This window comes from Gordionus sp. m RMFG-2023, chromosome 2 (assembly GCF_954871325.1).
Source record: "Gordionus sp. m RMFG-2023 chromosome 2, tfGorSpeb1-WG-v2, whole genome shotgun sequence".
Taxonomy (NCBI): domain Eukaryota; kingdom Metazoa; phylum Nematomorpha; class Gordioida; order Chordodea; family Parachordodidae; genus Gordionus; species Gordionus sp. m RMFG-2023.
The window spans coordinates 5,190,933-5,208,378 of NC_088776.1; the positions used below are offsets into that span (position 1 = coordinate 5,190,933).

Here is a 17,446-nt window from a genome sequence, read left to right on the forward strand (position 1 = left end):
ATTATAAATCCTATTTTAAATTTTTTTTATGAAAGTTATTATATTTTTAAACACCAAAGATTTATTAAAAAAACATTCTAGAGCTTATAGACATGTTCATGATTTCCCATAAAATGGGTTTACACTATTAAACTGGTTTTACGGCAATAAAATCCATTAGAGTTCTCTAGGTCTACTTATTGAATGAAGCATATATATGACAAGATTGTCATTGGATGCAAACACTCCTCAAAAACCAACGCCTACCCCTTAAAAAATATACACCACCCTCGGTGGCAATGTTTTCTCATTAACAATTACATGTTTTTAATTATACTGGTATTCCTTTTAAAAATTTTAAAAAGAAGGCTTAAATTATTTTAGATCTACTACCAACTATCAAAATATTGTGAATATAAAAGAGTTATTTTTTAGATATGAATTCAATTAAAAACCCCACATTCACAATGAATACATTATTATATATTGTTTGAGTTTGCCTAGAATGTCTAACCCTTTTAAATTACATTTTAAAGGATAGTAGAACTTTTATTTGGAAAATAATGTCAATGATTCTGCGCATTATCAACAATATCGTTTGGCATATTATATTTTGTAAATTGTATAACGTTATTTTATGTGATATACATTTTTACCTCAATGATTTATCTTGGATCTAAAAAGTGATCTTATATTATAAAAATCATTAGTTACCTTTTTATAATAAAAATTTGTTTGAAATAAAAATTTTATTCCCTTCGAAAAAGCAATTCTCTCAAAACCGACATATAATATTCTATTTATTGGCAAGACTTTTCCCTTCTTGTCAACAATTAATATCATTAGTTATTAAGTTTTGTCTTTTTATATTTAGAAAATATAAGATATAATAAAATAATAATTTTTTTATTTTTGGGTATTTCCTGAGAAAATAATCGTAAAATTATTCTTAAGAAAACAATCGTAAAATTAACAAAATAATAAAAGAAACTATTAAGTTTATGGATAGGATAATATTTGAAAATTAAAAATAATAAAAAAATCAGTGTTACTTTACAGTTAATGGAATATATTAACACAAAAAGTAAATATTTTATAGCTTCTATGACCATTTAAAAGGTTATATTTTATTTATAAGGGATAGTTCGAATTCTATCCTTTCCTTTTTTCATTTTCTTATTAGTTATTGTTTGCTAAAATTACATTACTAAATTGCTTACTTTTATTTCTTTTCTCAAATAGTAATTTTATATGACATCGTTTGAATAAAATTATGTTAATATAATTTTTTTTTATATACTATTGATTTTTCCGTAATTTGACTTTATAACCAATCATGAAATGGACGAAAATTTTACGATCAAGTTCCTTACGATTAAAGACATGAAATCTTTATACACACATGTTTGACGTTTTTGTGATAAACATTTTTTTTATATTTGTTTGAGAGGTTAGCTTAGCATGAAAGAATCACTATCGCATTTGCCAAAACCTCTTATTATATTTTTGGTTGTCGCATTATATTGGTTTACTAATTTAATCCGTCATGATTATATCATTTTTTTAGGATTATTTCTATATCTTTAGTTTTTATTAACAAATATCTACTAAGTGATGAAATTTTTCAGGTATATTTTTTAATATACACATGAATGAATAAATTCTCAAAGCTAAAAACTCCACTTATGATAACGTGGTTTCAATGTGTGATAAGTTTACTCTTATGTGTTAGTATTAATTTATTATCCAAATTTGTTGGAATAATAAATGTACCAGCTTGTCCAATTAATTATAAAATATGTGAAGAGGTAGACCAATTTAATTATTATTAATTTTGTTTAGTCTTTTCCATTAGCAATAATCTTTGTAGGAATGATAATTTTCAATAATTTGTGTTTAAAACATGTTGGTATATCTTTTTATTATATTGGAAGATCATTGACTACAGTTTTTAATGTGGTAAGTTTTATAAGAATTTTGAAAAATATACATGTAAAGATAAGATATTTGTTTATTTTATACTAAGACAAAGAACATCCCTTAGAGTAATTATGTGTTGTGTAATTATTATAGCTGGATTTTTATTGGGAGTTGATCAAGAAAATGTAACAGGTTTGAAAATAAAATTATGGTATTCAATATTTATATTTAATAAGTAAATATATAATAAGATTTAATTTTACCTATTTGGTTGTCTAAAATATCTTATCTAATTATGTTTGAAAATCAAAATATTTTTTTGAGGCATAACTTAATAGATGATATGTGAATGTGGTCGTAACTTTTTTTTAATTCCAAGAGCAAAATTTGAATAACTCAATTTTGCTTTTTTAAAAAAAAAAAGATTTGTGGCATTTATATTTATTTGTGAGGTTGATCTATTTTCCTAGCAAATTTTTTTTTTCATCAAAAACTTATAGTGGAATGGAAATGAATCATAATTAAAATTCTTTGAACATGCTTGTTGTTAAATTATATTCATCTAGGGATGAAAAAACTGGAAGGGGGAACACAATTTTTTTATTACTACAATCCTTATGAAATTATGAATATTTTATTGTAAATTTTCCTATATCATAATCAGCTTAAATTTAATCTGCCAATATTTTGTTGGTAATTTATTATCGCTTATCATTTTATAACTCCACTCAATTTTAATTTCTTTTTCATAAATAAAAAAAAAGAATAATTTTATAAATATAAATCTTAACATTGTTCTTTGTTATATTTTTTTAGCTATCCCCCACCCCAACTTTTTTTACACCCCTAGATTCATTCACTCAATCATAAACTTGATACCATTTGTTGGTGAATTGAATTGGTTAGATAAAAAGTTGTCATGATCACTATAATTAATACTTACATCTAAATTGGCATCTTCAAATCTCTTCATAGCAACATTATTTATCTTACATTGTCAATATGATCAGGAATTTAATAAATGGGACAGGCGGCAATGGTTTGTCAACTGTCCTCTAAAAACCTCTCATGCTGTTGCCTTAAAAAAAAAAATTTATTCCTCAGTTGGGCATAATAATCAGAGGAGAAGTCAAACTCATTTTGATTGGATAATTTGTTAGACATAGGTGTGCATTCTTATGGCAGGACATGCTCATTATTCTATTCTAATTTATGTAAATATCAGAGATGCACTCTACCACTTACGGAAATCAAAATGAAAATGTAGTACAGTTATTCGAGAAACAGAAGCAAAGATTATAATTCATCAATATTATCATTAGTATTTAATTTATAAATTAAAAAGAAATAGGGATTAACTGCATTTTTTTATATTTAGCTATTTAGACATTTTTAGAGTTGGCAAGTCGGCCATTTACCATAATTGACCAGAAGTGTATTTGACCAGTCAAATCAATAGTTCCATATCAATTCAGATAAGTGTATTTGACCAGTCAAATTAATAGTTCCATATCAATTCAGCTAAACATTTATTGCGAAACTTTTATCGCATATGTCCTCTATCGTGGAGTGATTTTATAGTGACACTTTTATCGCAAATCCACATTAGCGCAGCTAATACATTATAGCGAAACTTTTATCGCGAAAGTTTCATAGCGAAAACTATATCGCGAAGATATTATGAAGAGGTCGATATCGCGATAATTGCTAATAGTTACATATTTTATTTTGAAACATTTATTTTATAATCATATTAAATTTTATAATATTTTTTTTGAAAAAATAGGTACAAGATTAATTCAATGATATTAACCTTAATAAAATTTAATATAACGATTAATGAACTTAGATTTTTTGGTTTATTAAATATCTTTTTTTATTGGAATTAAAGTGTTCTTGCTAACACTGTCCTATGCTTTTAGCCTTACTATAAAAAGCTTTGCATGGAACTCAGACTTTATTAATATATATAAATCATTGATTTCATTAGTTAAACTTTATTTAGGTTTCGCCTATATTTATTGTCTGACGATTTTCGTCAATCAGTTTTGCCAGTCAATAACCAAAAACAGAGTTATGAGCAGAGTTGGGCAGTACCGCGAATACTTGTATCTAAGATACAAGATCCTTTTGTATCTTGTACTCAGTATCTTATTGACATTTTTAATAAGATACTAGTATCTGTATCTTAGATCCTTTATTTTGAATAATAATTTTGTATCTTTTTCATTTTCTTTAAAAAGATACAGATACAGATTCTTTTTAATATTCATGTTTAAAACATTTACATATCACACAAGGTAACTTTATTTTCTTCGTGAAATCTTGTATTATTTTCTTTATTTTTTCCTGCTATATTTTAAATATAATGATAACCAAAATTAGTTGGAAATTTTACAGATCACAAAGATAGATAGATTAAAAATAGCAACACCTAAACTAAATAAGTAAAGGTTATTTATATTTAATATTTTTTAATTTGTAGAATGTTTAACATTTATAGTAGTGAAGATGAAATTATGGAGATAGGTTCTCCTGAGTCAAATCTGAATCTTGAAATTCTAGATGGAAAATTTTATATAGTAATTCATGTGAAAAAGGACAGGGTGCAAGCCGAATGTCAAAAATACACAAGTAAAAAAGTTATTAAAGATTGAACATACTCCTCACGAACCTTGTTAAACATATTAAAGTATACATTTTTTTTTATAATTATTAACATAATAATACCTATAATACTTAAGTCCTTCTTAGATAATTGTTATTAAAATTTTTTATAGAAGATAGTTGATTATCAAATTAAAATCATTTTGGATATATATTTTTTAGGGGTATACCGATACTACTTTTTAGAGATCGATCCGATCCGATATTAAATTGATATCGGCCGATTACCCGATATCATATCTAATTTTGTATTCTGTAAAGATAACAATGGTTTTAAATATTTAAAATAATATTTAACATTAATATAGGAAAGATTTCTTATATTTCCGATTTATCAGAGGTCACTTGCGGCGATAGTAACTATCAATATCACCAGCTTCACTAAAAACAGAATCTGTAGTGATTATCGCACACTTTTATAAACAGAATGTGCAAAAAAATAATAATATGATAGAATGTTTATTAATTAATTATTATTACTAAAAAAAATATACATAAAAATGGATTTCGATTTTATTAATAAAAATAAATGATTTTAGATATAACTATTTTTTTTCATTTTTTAACATTTTATTTTTGTTAAAGAAGCCATTTTTATATCAGATCAAATTTTATAATATTGACCTATAACCGATATTTTAAAATGGGTGAAATATCGGCCCCATCCGATCCGAGAAAAAATATCGGCACATCCCTAATATATTTTATATTTAATTATTTTAGCAAGTTCTTATTAAAGGAAATATTTAAGCTACAATTGATATATAATATTAGATAATTTTAAAAGGCTCTTAATAAAATAATTATAATAAGGTAGAATTTAACTTTATTAGTTACTTTTATTTATTTATGATATAAATAAAATTACATTTCAGTATTAATTTACAAAATTTAATTAATTTAAAATGCATTAAAGAAAATTTCTATGTAATTAACAATTAAATAATATAATGTTGTACATTATTTTCATATTTTTTATATATAATTTAATAATTTTGCAAGAAATATATAAAAAAAAATATGAAAAAAGATTTAAATGATATTTATTTATATACTATATATGATAATGATAAATACTTATTAAAGATAATGAATAAAATAAAACTAGTATATAATTTTTAGAGATGCCATTTATCCATATACTCCGAATATAAGCTATATTTAAAACAACACAGAAAATAACCTGCAAATTCTAATAAATCATTTGATTTAATTTTTTTTCTTATTTGCACTTTTTTAACTCCCATTAAATATACTACTCTCACTTCCCTGTTTAAGCTATAAATGGGCAAAAATTAATATTATTAATACCTGGTTATTATAATTAATTCAACAATAAATATATTATTATTGCAAATATTCATTCTTATATGTGTATGCTATGTTCTTCACAAATAAATAATAAAAACTGTATTTTATAAACTATTCTAATTTAATTGGTAATGATAATTTAAAAGTATCTTGTATTTAAGATACTCTAATTTAGTAAAAGATACAAGTATCTTTTATCTTGTATCTGATATTTTGAAAAAGATACTAGTATCTGTATCTTAGATTCATTTTTTTAAAAAGAATCTGTATCTAGATTCTTTTTCCGGAGGACCTGCCCAACTCTGGTTATGAGTAGGGTTGTTAAACGGCTCACGGCTAACTCAATATTTTAGCCAGAAAAATGTTGCATAAGCCTCAAGATTTCGCTAATAGATGTCCAAACCTTTGTTCCTTCCACAAACAAAATCTTAAAGCTTACGTAATATTATTTGAATGAAATATTGAGTTAGCCGTTTTTAAAAATCGGCTCAAAACGAACCGTCTAACAATTATCCCTCTAGGATCTTTGATCTAGCTCATTGATTGGGGGGGGGGGGGTAAAAATCTTCTTTGAAATAAATCTTCATAAGAGTATTAAATGAAAGCTAATTTAAAAAAATTATATATTTAATTCATAGTTACAGTCTATTGGTTCGTTACGTATCAGGAAATAGTTTACACATTTATTTCCGGTTTAATGGTTTCCCTTTTTTCCCATATTCCTGATTTTATTTGTATACTAATCTTTTACCATTATAATAAAAAAAATTAGGTACTTTTTCGTATCTCGGTGGCTTATACGGGATATTGGCAAGTGCTTGCGTCGCCTTATATTCCATTTATCTCAAGAAGCTGCTACCTATCGTCGATGAAAGTGTGTGGAGACTGACCTTTTACAACAATTTCAACGCCTGCTTCGTGTTTATTCCCATACTCATTTGGAACGGGGAATTCGGACGTTTCCTTTCGGCGCCGTTCCTTAGCGACCCCAAACTATGGGGACTTATAGGGTGTAGCGGACTTTTCGGGTTCGCCATAGGGTATGTAACCGGACTACAAATACAGGTTAATATTAAATCTTCTTTTTTTAAAAAAAGAAGTCAATATCCATTTTATTTGGATTTCTTCAGAGATTCAGCCAATCCAAGGCTGGCACATATCATTGTTAAAGATGCCACGTGTTGAAAACACGGCCATTTGCAATTGAAAGGAAAATATTATATTTTAAATATAAAACAAAACAAATCCAAAATTTATTTATTTAAAACGAAATGTTTTTTTTGTTTGAAATTATAATATTTAATAATTTAATTTTTTCAATACTGTAAAAAAAAAAAATTTCCGCCGGTCAGCATATTTTAGAATAAATAATTAAACAATGATCGAAAAAATAAATTTTTAATGCTAGGGATGTTTTTTTTGTATATACAATAAATTGCCTTTATTTTCTTCATTTTCTAATCCTTTTTTTTCCACTATTTTTGTGATTTTGCTATTGGAATATTCCATGCCTATCCACTAGGGAGCTCAGGCAGAACTCGAGCTCCCTGATTTTTGTTTTTAAATATCTAAAAATAGAGGTCGTTCTGAAAAAGTTAGCCAAAAAAAATTATTTTGAGACCCCCTAAGATCGTAAAGGCTAGTAATGCTAGTTACTATTTTAACGTATCCATACATTCGCTGTCTCTGATATTTATAATATGCGTCAGACATGCGGTATTTCTATTAGATCAAGGATCCTTACCTATGTAATGAATAGTTATCTAACGAAATGACAGAATTAGTGATGTTAAATCACCTAACTTTGACCAACTCCAATATGGCGTGGTCAAGATTATCCCCTAAAAAATTGACTTAAACGTCTAAGTTTAGCCTCAACTCAATAATGGGAACTATTTTTTTAGACAAAACTTGGGTAAGCCTTTTTAGAGCTGGCTAAGGTTAAATAATTTAACAACACTAGACAGAATTTATCGCAGTCCATATATCCGTCATTAAACCTATCTTGCTTTTTCTTTTTTAAACCACTTTTAAGGTTTTTTTTAAACCAGCTTATTTTTAGTGACTATCATATAAGTCGTGAACATACCTAGCCCCCTTTTGTCGGCACTAGTGTTGTTAAACGGCTCGATTTTGTAGTCGATTTTTAAAAACGGCTAACTCAATATTATCCAGAAAAATGTTACTCGATGAAGATTTTGCTCATGGCACAAAGGTCAGGACATCTATTAACCAACTCTCCGAGCCTTAGGCAGTATTTTATTGGCTAAACCTTAAAATGTTGGAGGAAGGGGAGGGCTATTCATTTTTTTTCCTATCAATGATTTAGAGGAATCTAGGAAAATAATTCCCCGGAAGATTACTCTCCAGGAAAAAAAATCCCACAGAAAATAATTCCCCTTTTTTTTGATCCTATAAAATATTAAATTATATTTAGAAAATTAACAAAAATAGGAAAAATAAATCTCCAAATAAACGTGTTTAAACATAATTATGAATAATAACTAGTGATTAAAATTAAACCTAACAATTTTTTAAATTATTATTAGTTAGCCCTAACGAATATAATCAGGTTTGGTGAAAATTAAACAAAACAATTAAAATAAACGAATTGGATACCTAGTCTGTATCTGTATGATATTAAGCAAAATATTATTATAATCTAAGTAATTTGGCCCGGATTTATAAATTCATACCATTTTTTTTGACACGGTTCTGCACTACTTTAATTAAATCAAAATGTATTTTAAATTCAAATTCCCTCCGAAACAAAACGAAAAATTAACTAAATCTTAGTTCACCTTTACACATTTTCATCAACTTTTTAAATAATTATTGAAAATCAAATTTTTATTTTAAAAAAAAAACATTTATTTCTTACTCAAATTATTAATCATTTCCATGAAGGTTTTAGAAATATATTAAAAATTTTAATCAGTTGGAGATAAGAGGCTTTTCACAATTAGCTTCAAAAATAGTTGGCAAATTTTTCAATTGGTATAATTTTGTTATGCAAATATATGAAGTGTTTTTCTGATAATTTTTAGAATATAAAATATATACTGTGTTCTAATATCACAAATTTGATATTTGCCATTAGTTGGCAAAAATAATAGCATGACTTTTACTAACTCTTAAATAGTGCCCTTTGTTTGTTTTAACCCTTTCTCACCCAGCTAAAAAAAAATTTTTAAGAGATATATTTATGATTATGAAAATGTTTTAAATTTATATCCAACACAACCTTAGTCAGAAAGTTCTCATTACTTTACAGGTAAGATTATTTATATTATTTTTTTAGGCATTCCAAAATCAAATATAGCTAGATATTTATCAAAAAAGAAGAAAATTGAAAATAATTCAATACCTACAATGCGATATTAAAATCATAACTGTGTTTTTATTATAGTGAAAAAAGAAAATATTAAAATCTTCTAAAAAAAATTTACGGACTTACCAAAAAAAAAGGTAAATAAGATAAGCTAATTACTAGATTTAATATTTTATATGCCATGATTAAGGTAAAATTATATTCCATTCTTTTATAGGCTAAATGAAATTTATTTATTCTTATCCTGGAATTTCTCACCATTTAAAATAATATTATATTAATAATTTTTAAGTATGAAATGCACATTTTATTATTAATTTAGTATAGTAGCAATAAAATATAATAAGGAAATTCCACCCAATTGGGGTTAATTTAAAATAGCGGGCGATGATTGTTTATAAGAAATTTACAATTATCTATACGATCCCCAAAATCTACAAGCTTGGCTAAGGCCTCTGGTTTTAATAAATCTAGTGTTGGATTTATTTTTTAGCCTCTATAAAGATATTCTTGATAAATATAAGCTGGCACCATCAGCAATATATTTATATGGATGAAAGTGGATTAACAACTGTACAAAATCTCAGTAAAATATAGCTCAGAACAGTCAAAAGCAAGTTGCAACTATGACATCTGCGGAAAGAGGAACCCTAGTAAACATAGTTTTCTCTAATACTGTGAATGCCATATTACCTAAGATACTTTTCTCAAGGGAAATGTTTTTTGGTCATTTTATAAGAGATGGACCTAATGGTTGTATAGGCCGCTCAAATTTGTCAATTTGGATGCAAGAAACGAAATTTTTTAATTATTTAGAACATTATGCGGATCACGTGAGGCCACTATGGAAAACCTGCGTTGTTTATTCTAGACTAGTTCGCACCAATCTCATGGTGCTATTGATTTTTGCTTAAAATCTGGCATTATCCAATCACTCATATAATGCAACCCCTTGACAGGTTCATTTTAAGCCATTAAAAAAATATTATAATAACTCCATAGGCTACTAGATGCGCAGCAATCCAAATAAATTATATGACATTCCAAAAATAGAAAAAGATATATTAGCACTTGTCCTAACTTTTAAAAACATTATTAAATAATTTGACAAAAGGGCATATATCCTTATAATTCTTATATTTTTGGAGAAATGGATTATTTACTCATAATTTTTTAACAACAATAGTCAGACAACATTGGAAAAATCAACATCTGAACCATTAGATATTTCGAACCCTGTAAATTTAGAAAATAATACCTTACCGGCCTCAGAGCCACAAGAGGTTACAACTTCTCAAAATTATAATGATACAAGTCAATATGAAGAAGATAATTTATTTGATATTAAGAATATGTGAGGTAAGGATAGCTAGATAATGGCAGATTTTAAGCATAAATCAATAACACCAAGAGATTGTTGCGAACTAGTTTAGAATCAACAACACAGGCTTTTTAGGTAGTGGCCTTACATGATCCCCAAAATCTTCTGAATAATCCATATATTCCGTTCTTTGGATCCAACTTGACCCATTTGAGCGCCTTATACAACCATTAGGTCCATCTCTTATGAAATGACCAAAAACATTTTCCTTATAAAAAGGAACACAGGCGGGATGGCATTCCTTAAAGCAATAGCGAGAACTATGGTTACTCTATCAAATAAATTATCGTCTTTATATTGACTTGTATCATTTTAATTTTGAGAAGTTGTAACCTCTTGTGGCTCTGAGGCCAGTAAGGTATTATTTTCTAAATTTACAGGGTTCGAAATATTTAATGGTTCAGGTGTTGATTTTTCCAATGTTGTCTGGCTATTGTTGTTAAAAAATTATGTGTAAATAATCCATTTCTCCAAATGTATAAGAATTATAAGGATATATGCCCGTTTTGTCAAATTATTTAATAATGTTTTTAATAGTTAGGGCGAGTGCTAATATATCTTTTACTACTTTTGGAATATCATAAATATTAAATAATTTATTTGGATTGCTGCACATCCAGTAGCCTACGGAGTTATTATAATATTTTTTTAATGGCCAAAAAATGAACCTGTCAAGGGGTTGCATTATATGAGTGGTATGGATAATGCCAGATTGTAAGCAAAAATCAATAGCACCAATAGATGGGTGCGAACTATAAATAACGCAGGCTTTCCAGGTAGTGGCCTCACATGATCCGCAAAATGTTGTAAATAATTCAAAAATTTCGTTTCTTGCATCCAAATTGACACATTTGAGCGGCCTATACAACCATTAGGTCCATCTCTTATAAAAGGACTAAAAAACATTTTCCTTGGGAAAAGTATCATAGGTGGGATGACATTCCCTACAGCATTAATAGAGTTAACTATGTTTACTAGGGTTCCTCTTTCAGCAGATGTCATAGTTGCAACTTGCTTTTGACCGTTCTGAGCTATTATTTTACTGGGATTTTGTAGAGTTGTTAATCCACTTTCATCCATATTGTATATTGCTGATGGTGGCAGCTTATATTTATCAAGAATATCTTTGTAGAGGCTAAAAAATACACTAGATTTATTAAAACGAAAGGCCCTAACCAAGCTTGTAACTTCTGTAGATCGTATAGATAATTGTGAATTTCTTTTCATAAAACCAGAGAACCACTCATCGCCCGCCATTTTAAGTTCACCCCAATTGGGTGGAATTTTCTTATATTTTATAGCTATTATACTAAATTAATAATAAAATGTTCTCATTTCATGCTTAAAAATTATTAAGATGATATTATTTTAAATGGTGAAAAATCCCAGGATAAGAATAAATAAATTTCATTAAACCTATAAAGGACTTGAATATAATTTTACCTTAATCATTGCATACAAAATATTAAATTAAAATCTTGTAATTAGCTGATCTTATTTCCTTTTTTTTCGTAAGTCCAGAAATTTTTTTTAGAGGATTTTAATATGTAATTAGCTATATTTTCTTCCTCCACTTTAATAAAAACACATTTATGATTTGAATATTCCATTGTAGGTATTGAATTATTTTCAATTTTCTTCTTTTTTGATAAATATCTAGCTATATATAATTTTGAAATCTAAAAAAAATATATATGTAATAATATAAATAATCTTACCTGTAAGTAATGATAACTTTCTGATTGAGGTTGTTGGTTATAAATATAAAACATTTTCATAATCTTCTGTACAGAAGATTTTCCTATCATTTTTATTGTAATTCCGCATCACTATTAAATGATAAAATGAGCTAAAATAGCTTGTCCCAACTATACTATGACCGAGCCCACTAACTCTATAAATATCATCCTAAATCTTATTAATTCATGTTTATTGATTCTGAAAGTTTTTCAGATTGAAAAATTGGGTTTAAACTTTCATAAAATCTTATTTATTAAGATTTTTAAGGCTCTATTTATAAATATGAACGATAAAGTTTTTAAATATTTTTCAAATCTTTTTTAACCAATCATATATGACGTAATTAGCTATGTTTAGGCTCAAATTTCCAGTCCTATAAAATAATAGCTCAAATTATAATTGGAATGACTTAGCTTTCCCCTGTCCTCAATGTACACCGGTCTATATAATTCAATTTTTGAACTTGTGAGAAATATAGACAAATTAATTAAGCGGAAAAAATAATGGTCGAGAGGTTTAAGCCTAAATTAAAATATAAATGGCTACGGCTCAGTCCTAGCCAATCAAAATCGGCTTCGGCTAAGCCGATAAAAAATCGGCTCGTACCGACCCAACTTATACAGTGATGCATGTTCGGCTCAAAAATTCGATTTAATCTACTAAATTAGCCAACCAAATTTACGACTAATTTAGCTGCTCGAGGTCGCAGTCAATTTTTCGACCAAAAATTCGACTCGTTTATTAGTCGCGACTAAATTTAATCGCTTAAAAATTCACTAATTAGCACGTCTAATCTATGATATAAATAAAACATTTCAGGTAACATCCCCGCTAACTCACAATATCAGCGGAACCGCCAAGGCGGCTTTCCAGACCTTATTGGGCGTTTTGTATTACCACGAGATCAAATCCTTAACCTGGTGGTTGAGCAACGTTATCGTGTTAGGTGGGAGTATGGCTTACACTCATATAAGGCACTCGGAAATGTCAGCTTCTAAAGGTACAATTATTACATATTCATTTTTTTTAACCCTGTATTGCATGCACACTATGTTAGGAATAAAACAACTAACGTTTCTGTTTTTGTCATTAATTTTTGCTGATCTTTTATCACCTGAGATTCAAGTTCCTTTTTTAACGCCGACGTTATAATTGTGAGCAAAATGGCCTAAACGTATCCTATGCACAGGATGTTCAATCAGGGGCCTTCGGTCTTTGAAAGTATAACGCTGAGATGATTGCACTTTATTGGGCCAACCTCTGACGTAGGTAGTATCCCTCGTTGGGATCCTCGATTCTAAGAGATCCCATGGCCCGACTCTTTAAAAAAGGTCGGGTCATTAGAGCCTAACGATGTTAAAGTCGTGGTCATTAATAGCGATAGCGAATATTTAGCGAACTTATTTACCTCGGGCATCCAGTAGAGCATCCCTATTTATATTGTAAGGGGCGGGGAGGTTGATGGTATATAATAGAAAAAATGATTAAATATTTTAGTAAGTGGTCGGCTAATATTTTTGGGAATAATGCTTAACACGTAAATATACGCGCATAAAACAAAAATGAATATTTTTCCACGGATAACGTCAGCAATTCAATATTTTTGTCATTGGGTCGATTTCGAGCAACAAAGTTCTCGAAAGATAAAATTTAAAAAAGGATCGGAATAAATACCCTTTATTTAAAATGAATTACAGCATTTTATGCAATAATTTTTATAAACTACTTGTACTTTTGTTGGAATGATTCAGGAACAGGTTTCCTAACATTTTAAAAAGTGAGTTCTATTTCCGGTTCCGGTTTCAAACTATGATTTTTATATATATATATATATACATACCTAGTTTAAACTTTATATAATATATGAAATATTATAATGACTAAATTAGTTAAGAACACGTCTATGAATAACGGAAGTAAATCTGCCAAAATTGCTATATCCATGGACGATTCCGATAAGCAAGCACTGTTGCCTAGTAAACCTTGACCAAAATTTTTTTTAAAAAATATTTATCCTTATTTCGTTATTTTATATATTTGTTTTGATTTAACCATTCATTTACGGACAAAATCGCGCCTTTTTGATTGCTTCTAAGGAGTGGGACATTTATAGCTCAATTTTCATTACCTTTCTTTTAAAAAAAAATGGATTTTTAATTATACTCACAACAATTATGTTTGAATCCTTTATAAAAATTTATAATATTTTATTTTAATAATCTTGACTTAATTAGGGAATTCTTTTTTTGCTTTAAAAAATAACTTATTTACAAATTTTGAACATATAAGGAAAATATCATTTTTTTATCACCTTTATATAAATTTAATTTTTGTATAAATATTAGCAATTTTTTTAAAAAAAAATACACATTATAATGATTTTTTTTAATACAATCATTTCAATTCGCGATAACACAATAAATTATATACCTTTTTTTGGAAATATTTATATATGTTAGCGGCAATGTGTTATTTTTTCAACTTTGTATCATTTTCTGATAGCGTTTTTTAAAATTTAAGAATCTGATTTTGCCTTAAATGTATGCCGTTCATGTCCAGGAATACCTGCTCTATGAATTTCGGACAATTTTTCTTTGAACATTTAAACTTAATATAATTTATATTTAATTTTCCATATATTTTTTATATAAATTATAAAATGACTCAAAGGTTAACAGCAAAATTGCTTGCAATTCATAAGATAGATATTTTAAACATGATAGAATAAATTTCCGGTAGAATCATATTTTTAAATTTCAATAAATGATTTAAAGTTGTAAAAAATAACACATTGACGCTAACATATATAGAGACTTTACGAATGATACTTAGCATCCTGGTTTTATAAAATAGATATTTATACTTATTTTAAGGCTTGCTTTGTAAATGCTTAGTCTGGCCTATTTATATTTTAAAAAGTAGATTTTGGATGTTTAAAATTAATTAATTATTTATCCAGTATTATGTAATACGTGATTACAACAGCTTTATTTAAATCATTGATATTTTTTTTATTTACAAAAATTTTTAAAAAAATCCCATTTATTTTTAAATTTTTTAAAAATAATTTTTAAAGTTGATATTATGTAATTGCCAAATATTTTAATTGGATATTATCTTACAACCAGTGATTATAAATATAAAAATTTACATTACCATTAAATAGTATATTTATACTTTATTTATGATTCAAAGTTTATTAATAATTATTACTTCTTTATTAATATCCGATTTTTTAAAATATATTTATATCATTTTTTTTAAATAAAATTTTGCTAACTTGTTCTCATCCATTTTAAAAATTTAACTATCGGTTGCGGGGTTCAGTTAACCCTAGAGGTCCGCGAAAGGCGGATTTTATTTCGAGTACGCTCGCCAATTGTTTTAAAATTTTTTTATGCTCACTCGTCCGCTTCTTTGGTTTATTTGTCTAAAAATCTTGTTTAACCCTCACGCCAGCCCAATGTATGAAAAATTATTTCAAAGTTTTTTTTAATTAAACTTATAAAATATGCAATATTATGAATTGATAAAAAAGGTGATATTAAGGAATAGAATTCTGTTCTGCTCATTTCGTATTAAAAATATTTAAAATTCACCCGCCATTTATTTAAGAGTCATATTTTTAACCCACCCAATGTTTGAAGTATTTTAGAGAACTGGCTCACTCGCTCCCATTAGTGGGCTAAAAAAACTCGCTCATCGCTTACCTCTAGTCCAGTGTCCTCTCATCTTCTAAGAAGTAGCATTGAAAGAAGGGCAGTATGTAATTTTTAAAATAAGTTATAAATCAAACCGATTTTTATCTTCAAATAATATATAACAATTTTTAAACGATAGAAAAAAAAATTTAAACGATACAATTTTTTTTAAACGTTACTATTTGATGACAATTTTATATAATATCGATAATTATTAGGGTCATCAATAAATATCGTATTGATTTTGGAAATAAACAAGCAGATTATTGTAATCCTTTAGTTCGAAGAGAATCCTGAAAAGGAAGATCCTTAGCTTGCCCCAATTGTTGTCTGTCGATTTTAATTCGGATTCAGTGTCCTTGTACAAATTGACCAATACCATTTCAGTACTTACAAAAAAAAAATAAAACAATATTTATTTTGCATTTAAATTTAGCATCTGATTTACATTTATATAAAAATGAGCCAGCATATTTATAAATGGAAAATGATATGCAATTAATTATGGATAATTATATGGTATCTTATATGTCAACTGTTGTGAGTGACGTAATTGTGATTGTTTTTATAAAAAATGTTATTTGATTATAAGAGTTAGCGAAATTGAATTGTAAAAATATTAAAATAAATGATAAGTTTGTTAAAAATTGATATGTAAATTTGGGGGGTTTGACTAAACTGCAAATGCTTATGTAAATATTTTTCTTTATTAATTGAAGTGAATTTCATTTTCTTATGATATAAATAACTTATAAAAAAAATTAAATTAAAAAGTTATAAATCTTTTAATATATAATTAATATTAAAAATAATAATAATTACATCTTGAATTACAATAATATTAAATCTGCAAAAGTAGCGTATTATTATTTCACGAAAATCATTTAAAAATAATACTTTAACTTGCGGATTTAATATTAGATGAAATTTAATGTAATTATAATTATTTTAAAATATTTATTTTAACAGTCTTCAACTTACCTTCTATTTATAACATAATTTTCTTATCTTCACTCAATTGCCTTATCTAAGTTTCTTATAATTATTTAATTAATTCACACACAATTTATCATCAATTTTTATTATACATTTACAATAAAAATATTTGTCTTAAGATCCCTAAAATATAATTAATAATTCCAAAAAATATAAAATCCAATAAATAGAAAAATTCTATCTAAAATTTTTAGTAATCAATTCTTTTTCCAAATATTTTCATTAAGAAAAAATTTAAATCATGTATCGTCTTGCTAGAATCTAGAGTGCCTTACTCGACATTTTTTAAGTTAGAAGTGGATAATAACTTATTCTAGATTCATAAAATATATAATTTTTGCATATGTTATTGATCAAAAATGATCAATAACTTTTTCCTGTATTTAATTTTAAACTTTTAATGTTTTATTTTCTCATTTT

At 26.7% G+C, this 17,446-nt stretch overlaps 1 protein-coding gene across 1 annotated transcript; it reads left to right on the plus strand.

Annotated features, from left to right (window-relative positions):
* Positions 1 to 1,425: 1,425 nt before the first annotated feature.
* On the plus strand, positions 1,426 to 14,586 carry LOC135923193 (GDP-fucose transporter 1-like). The gene is made up of 8 exons (XM_065457808.1): positions 1,426 to 1,505; positions 1,547 to 1,607; positions 1,650 to 1,787; positions 1,822 to 1,938; positions 1,983 to 2,091; positions 6,650 to 6,942; positions 13,149 to 13,329; positions 14,219 to 14,586. Exons 1-8 carry the CDS (start codon positions 1,441 to 1,443, stop codon positions 14,314 to 14,316), a joined length of 1,062 nt encoding a protein of 353 aa, XP_065313880.1. The 5' UTR covers positions 1,426 to 1,440; the 3' UTR covers positions 14,317 to 14,586.
* The last annotated feature ends 2,860 nt before the right edge of the window (positions 14,587 to 17,446 follow it).

Bases quoted from the DNA above. Each gene is read 5' to 3' on its own strand.
- LOC135923193 (XM_065457808.1), top strand. From the start codon at position 1,441: ATGAAAGAATCACTATCGCATTTGCCAAAACCTCTTATTATATTTTTG. The intron at 2,092-6,649 runs GTTTGAAAATAA...AAAAAAAATTAG, and splicing joins TGATCAAGAAAATGTAACAG to GTACTTTTTCGTATCTCGGT. The intron at 6,943-13,148 runs GTTAATATTAAA...AAAACATTTCAG, and splicing joins TAACCGGACTACAAATACAG to GTAACATCCCCGCTAACTCA.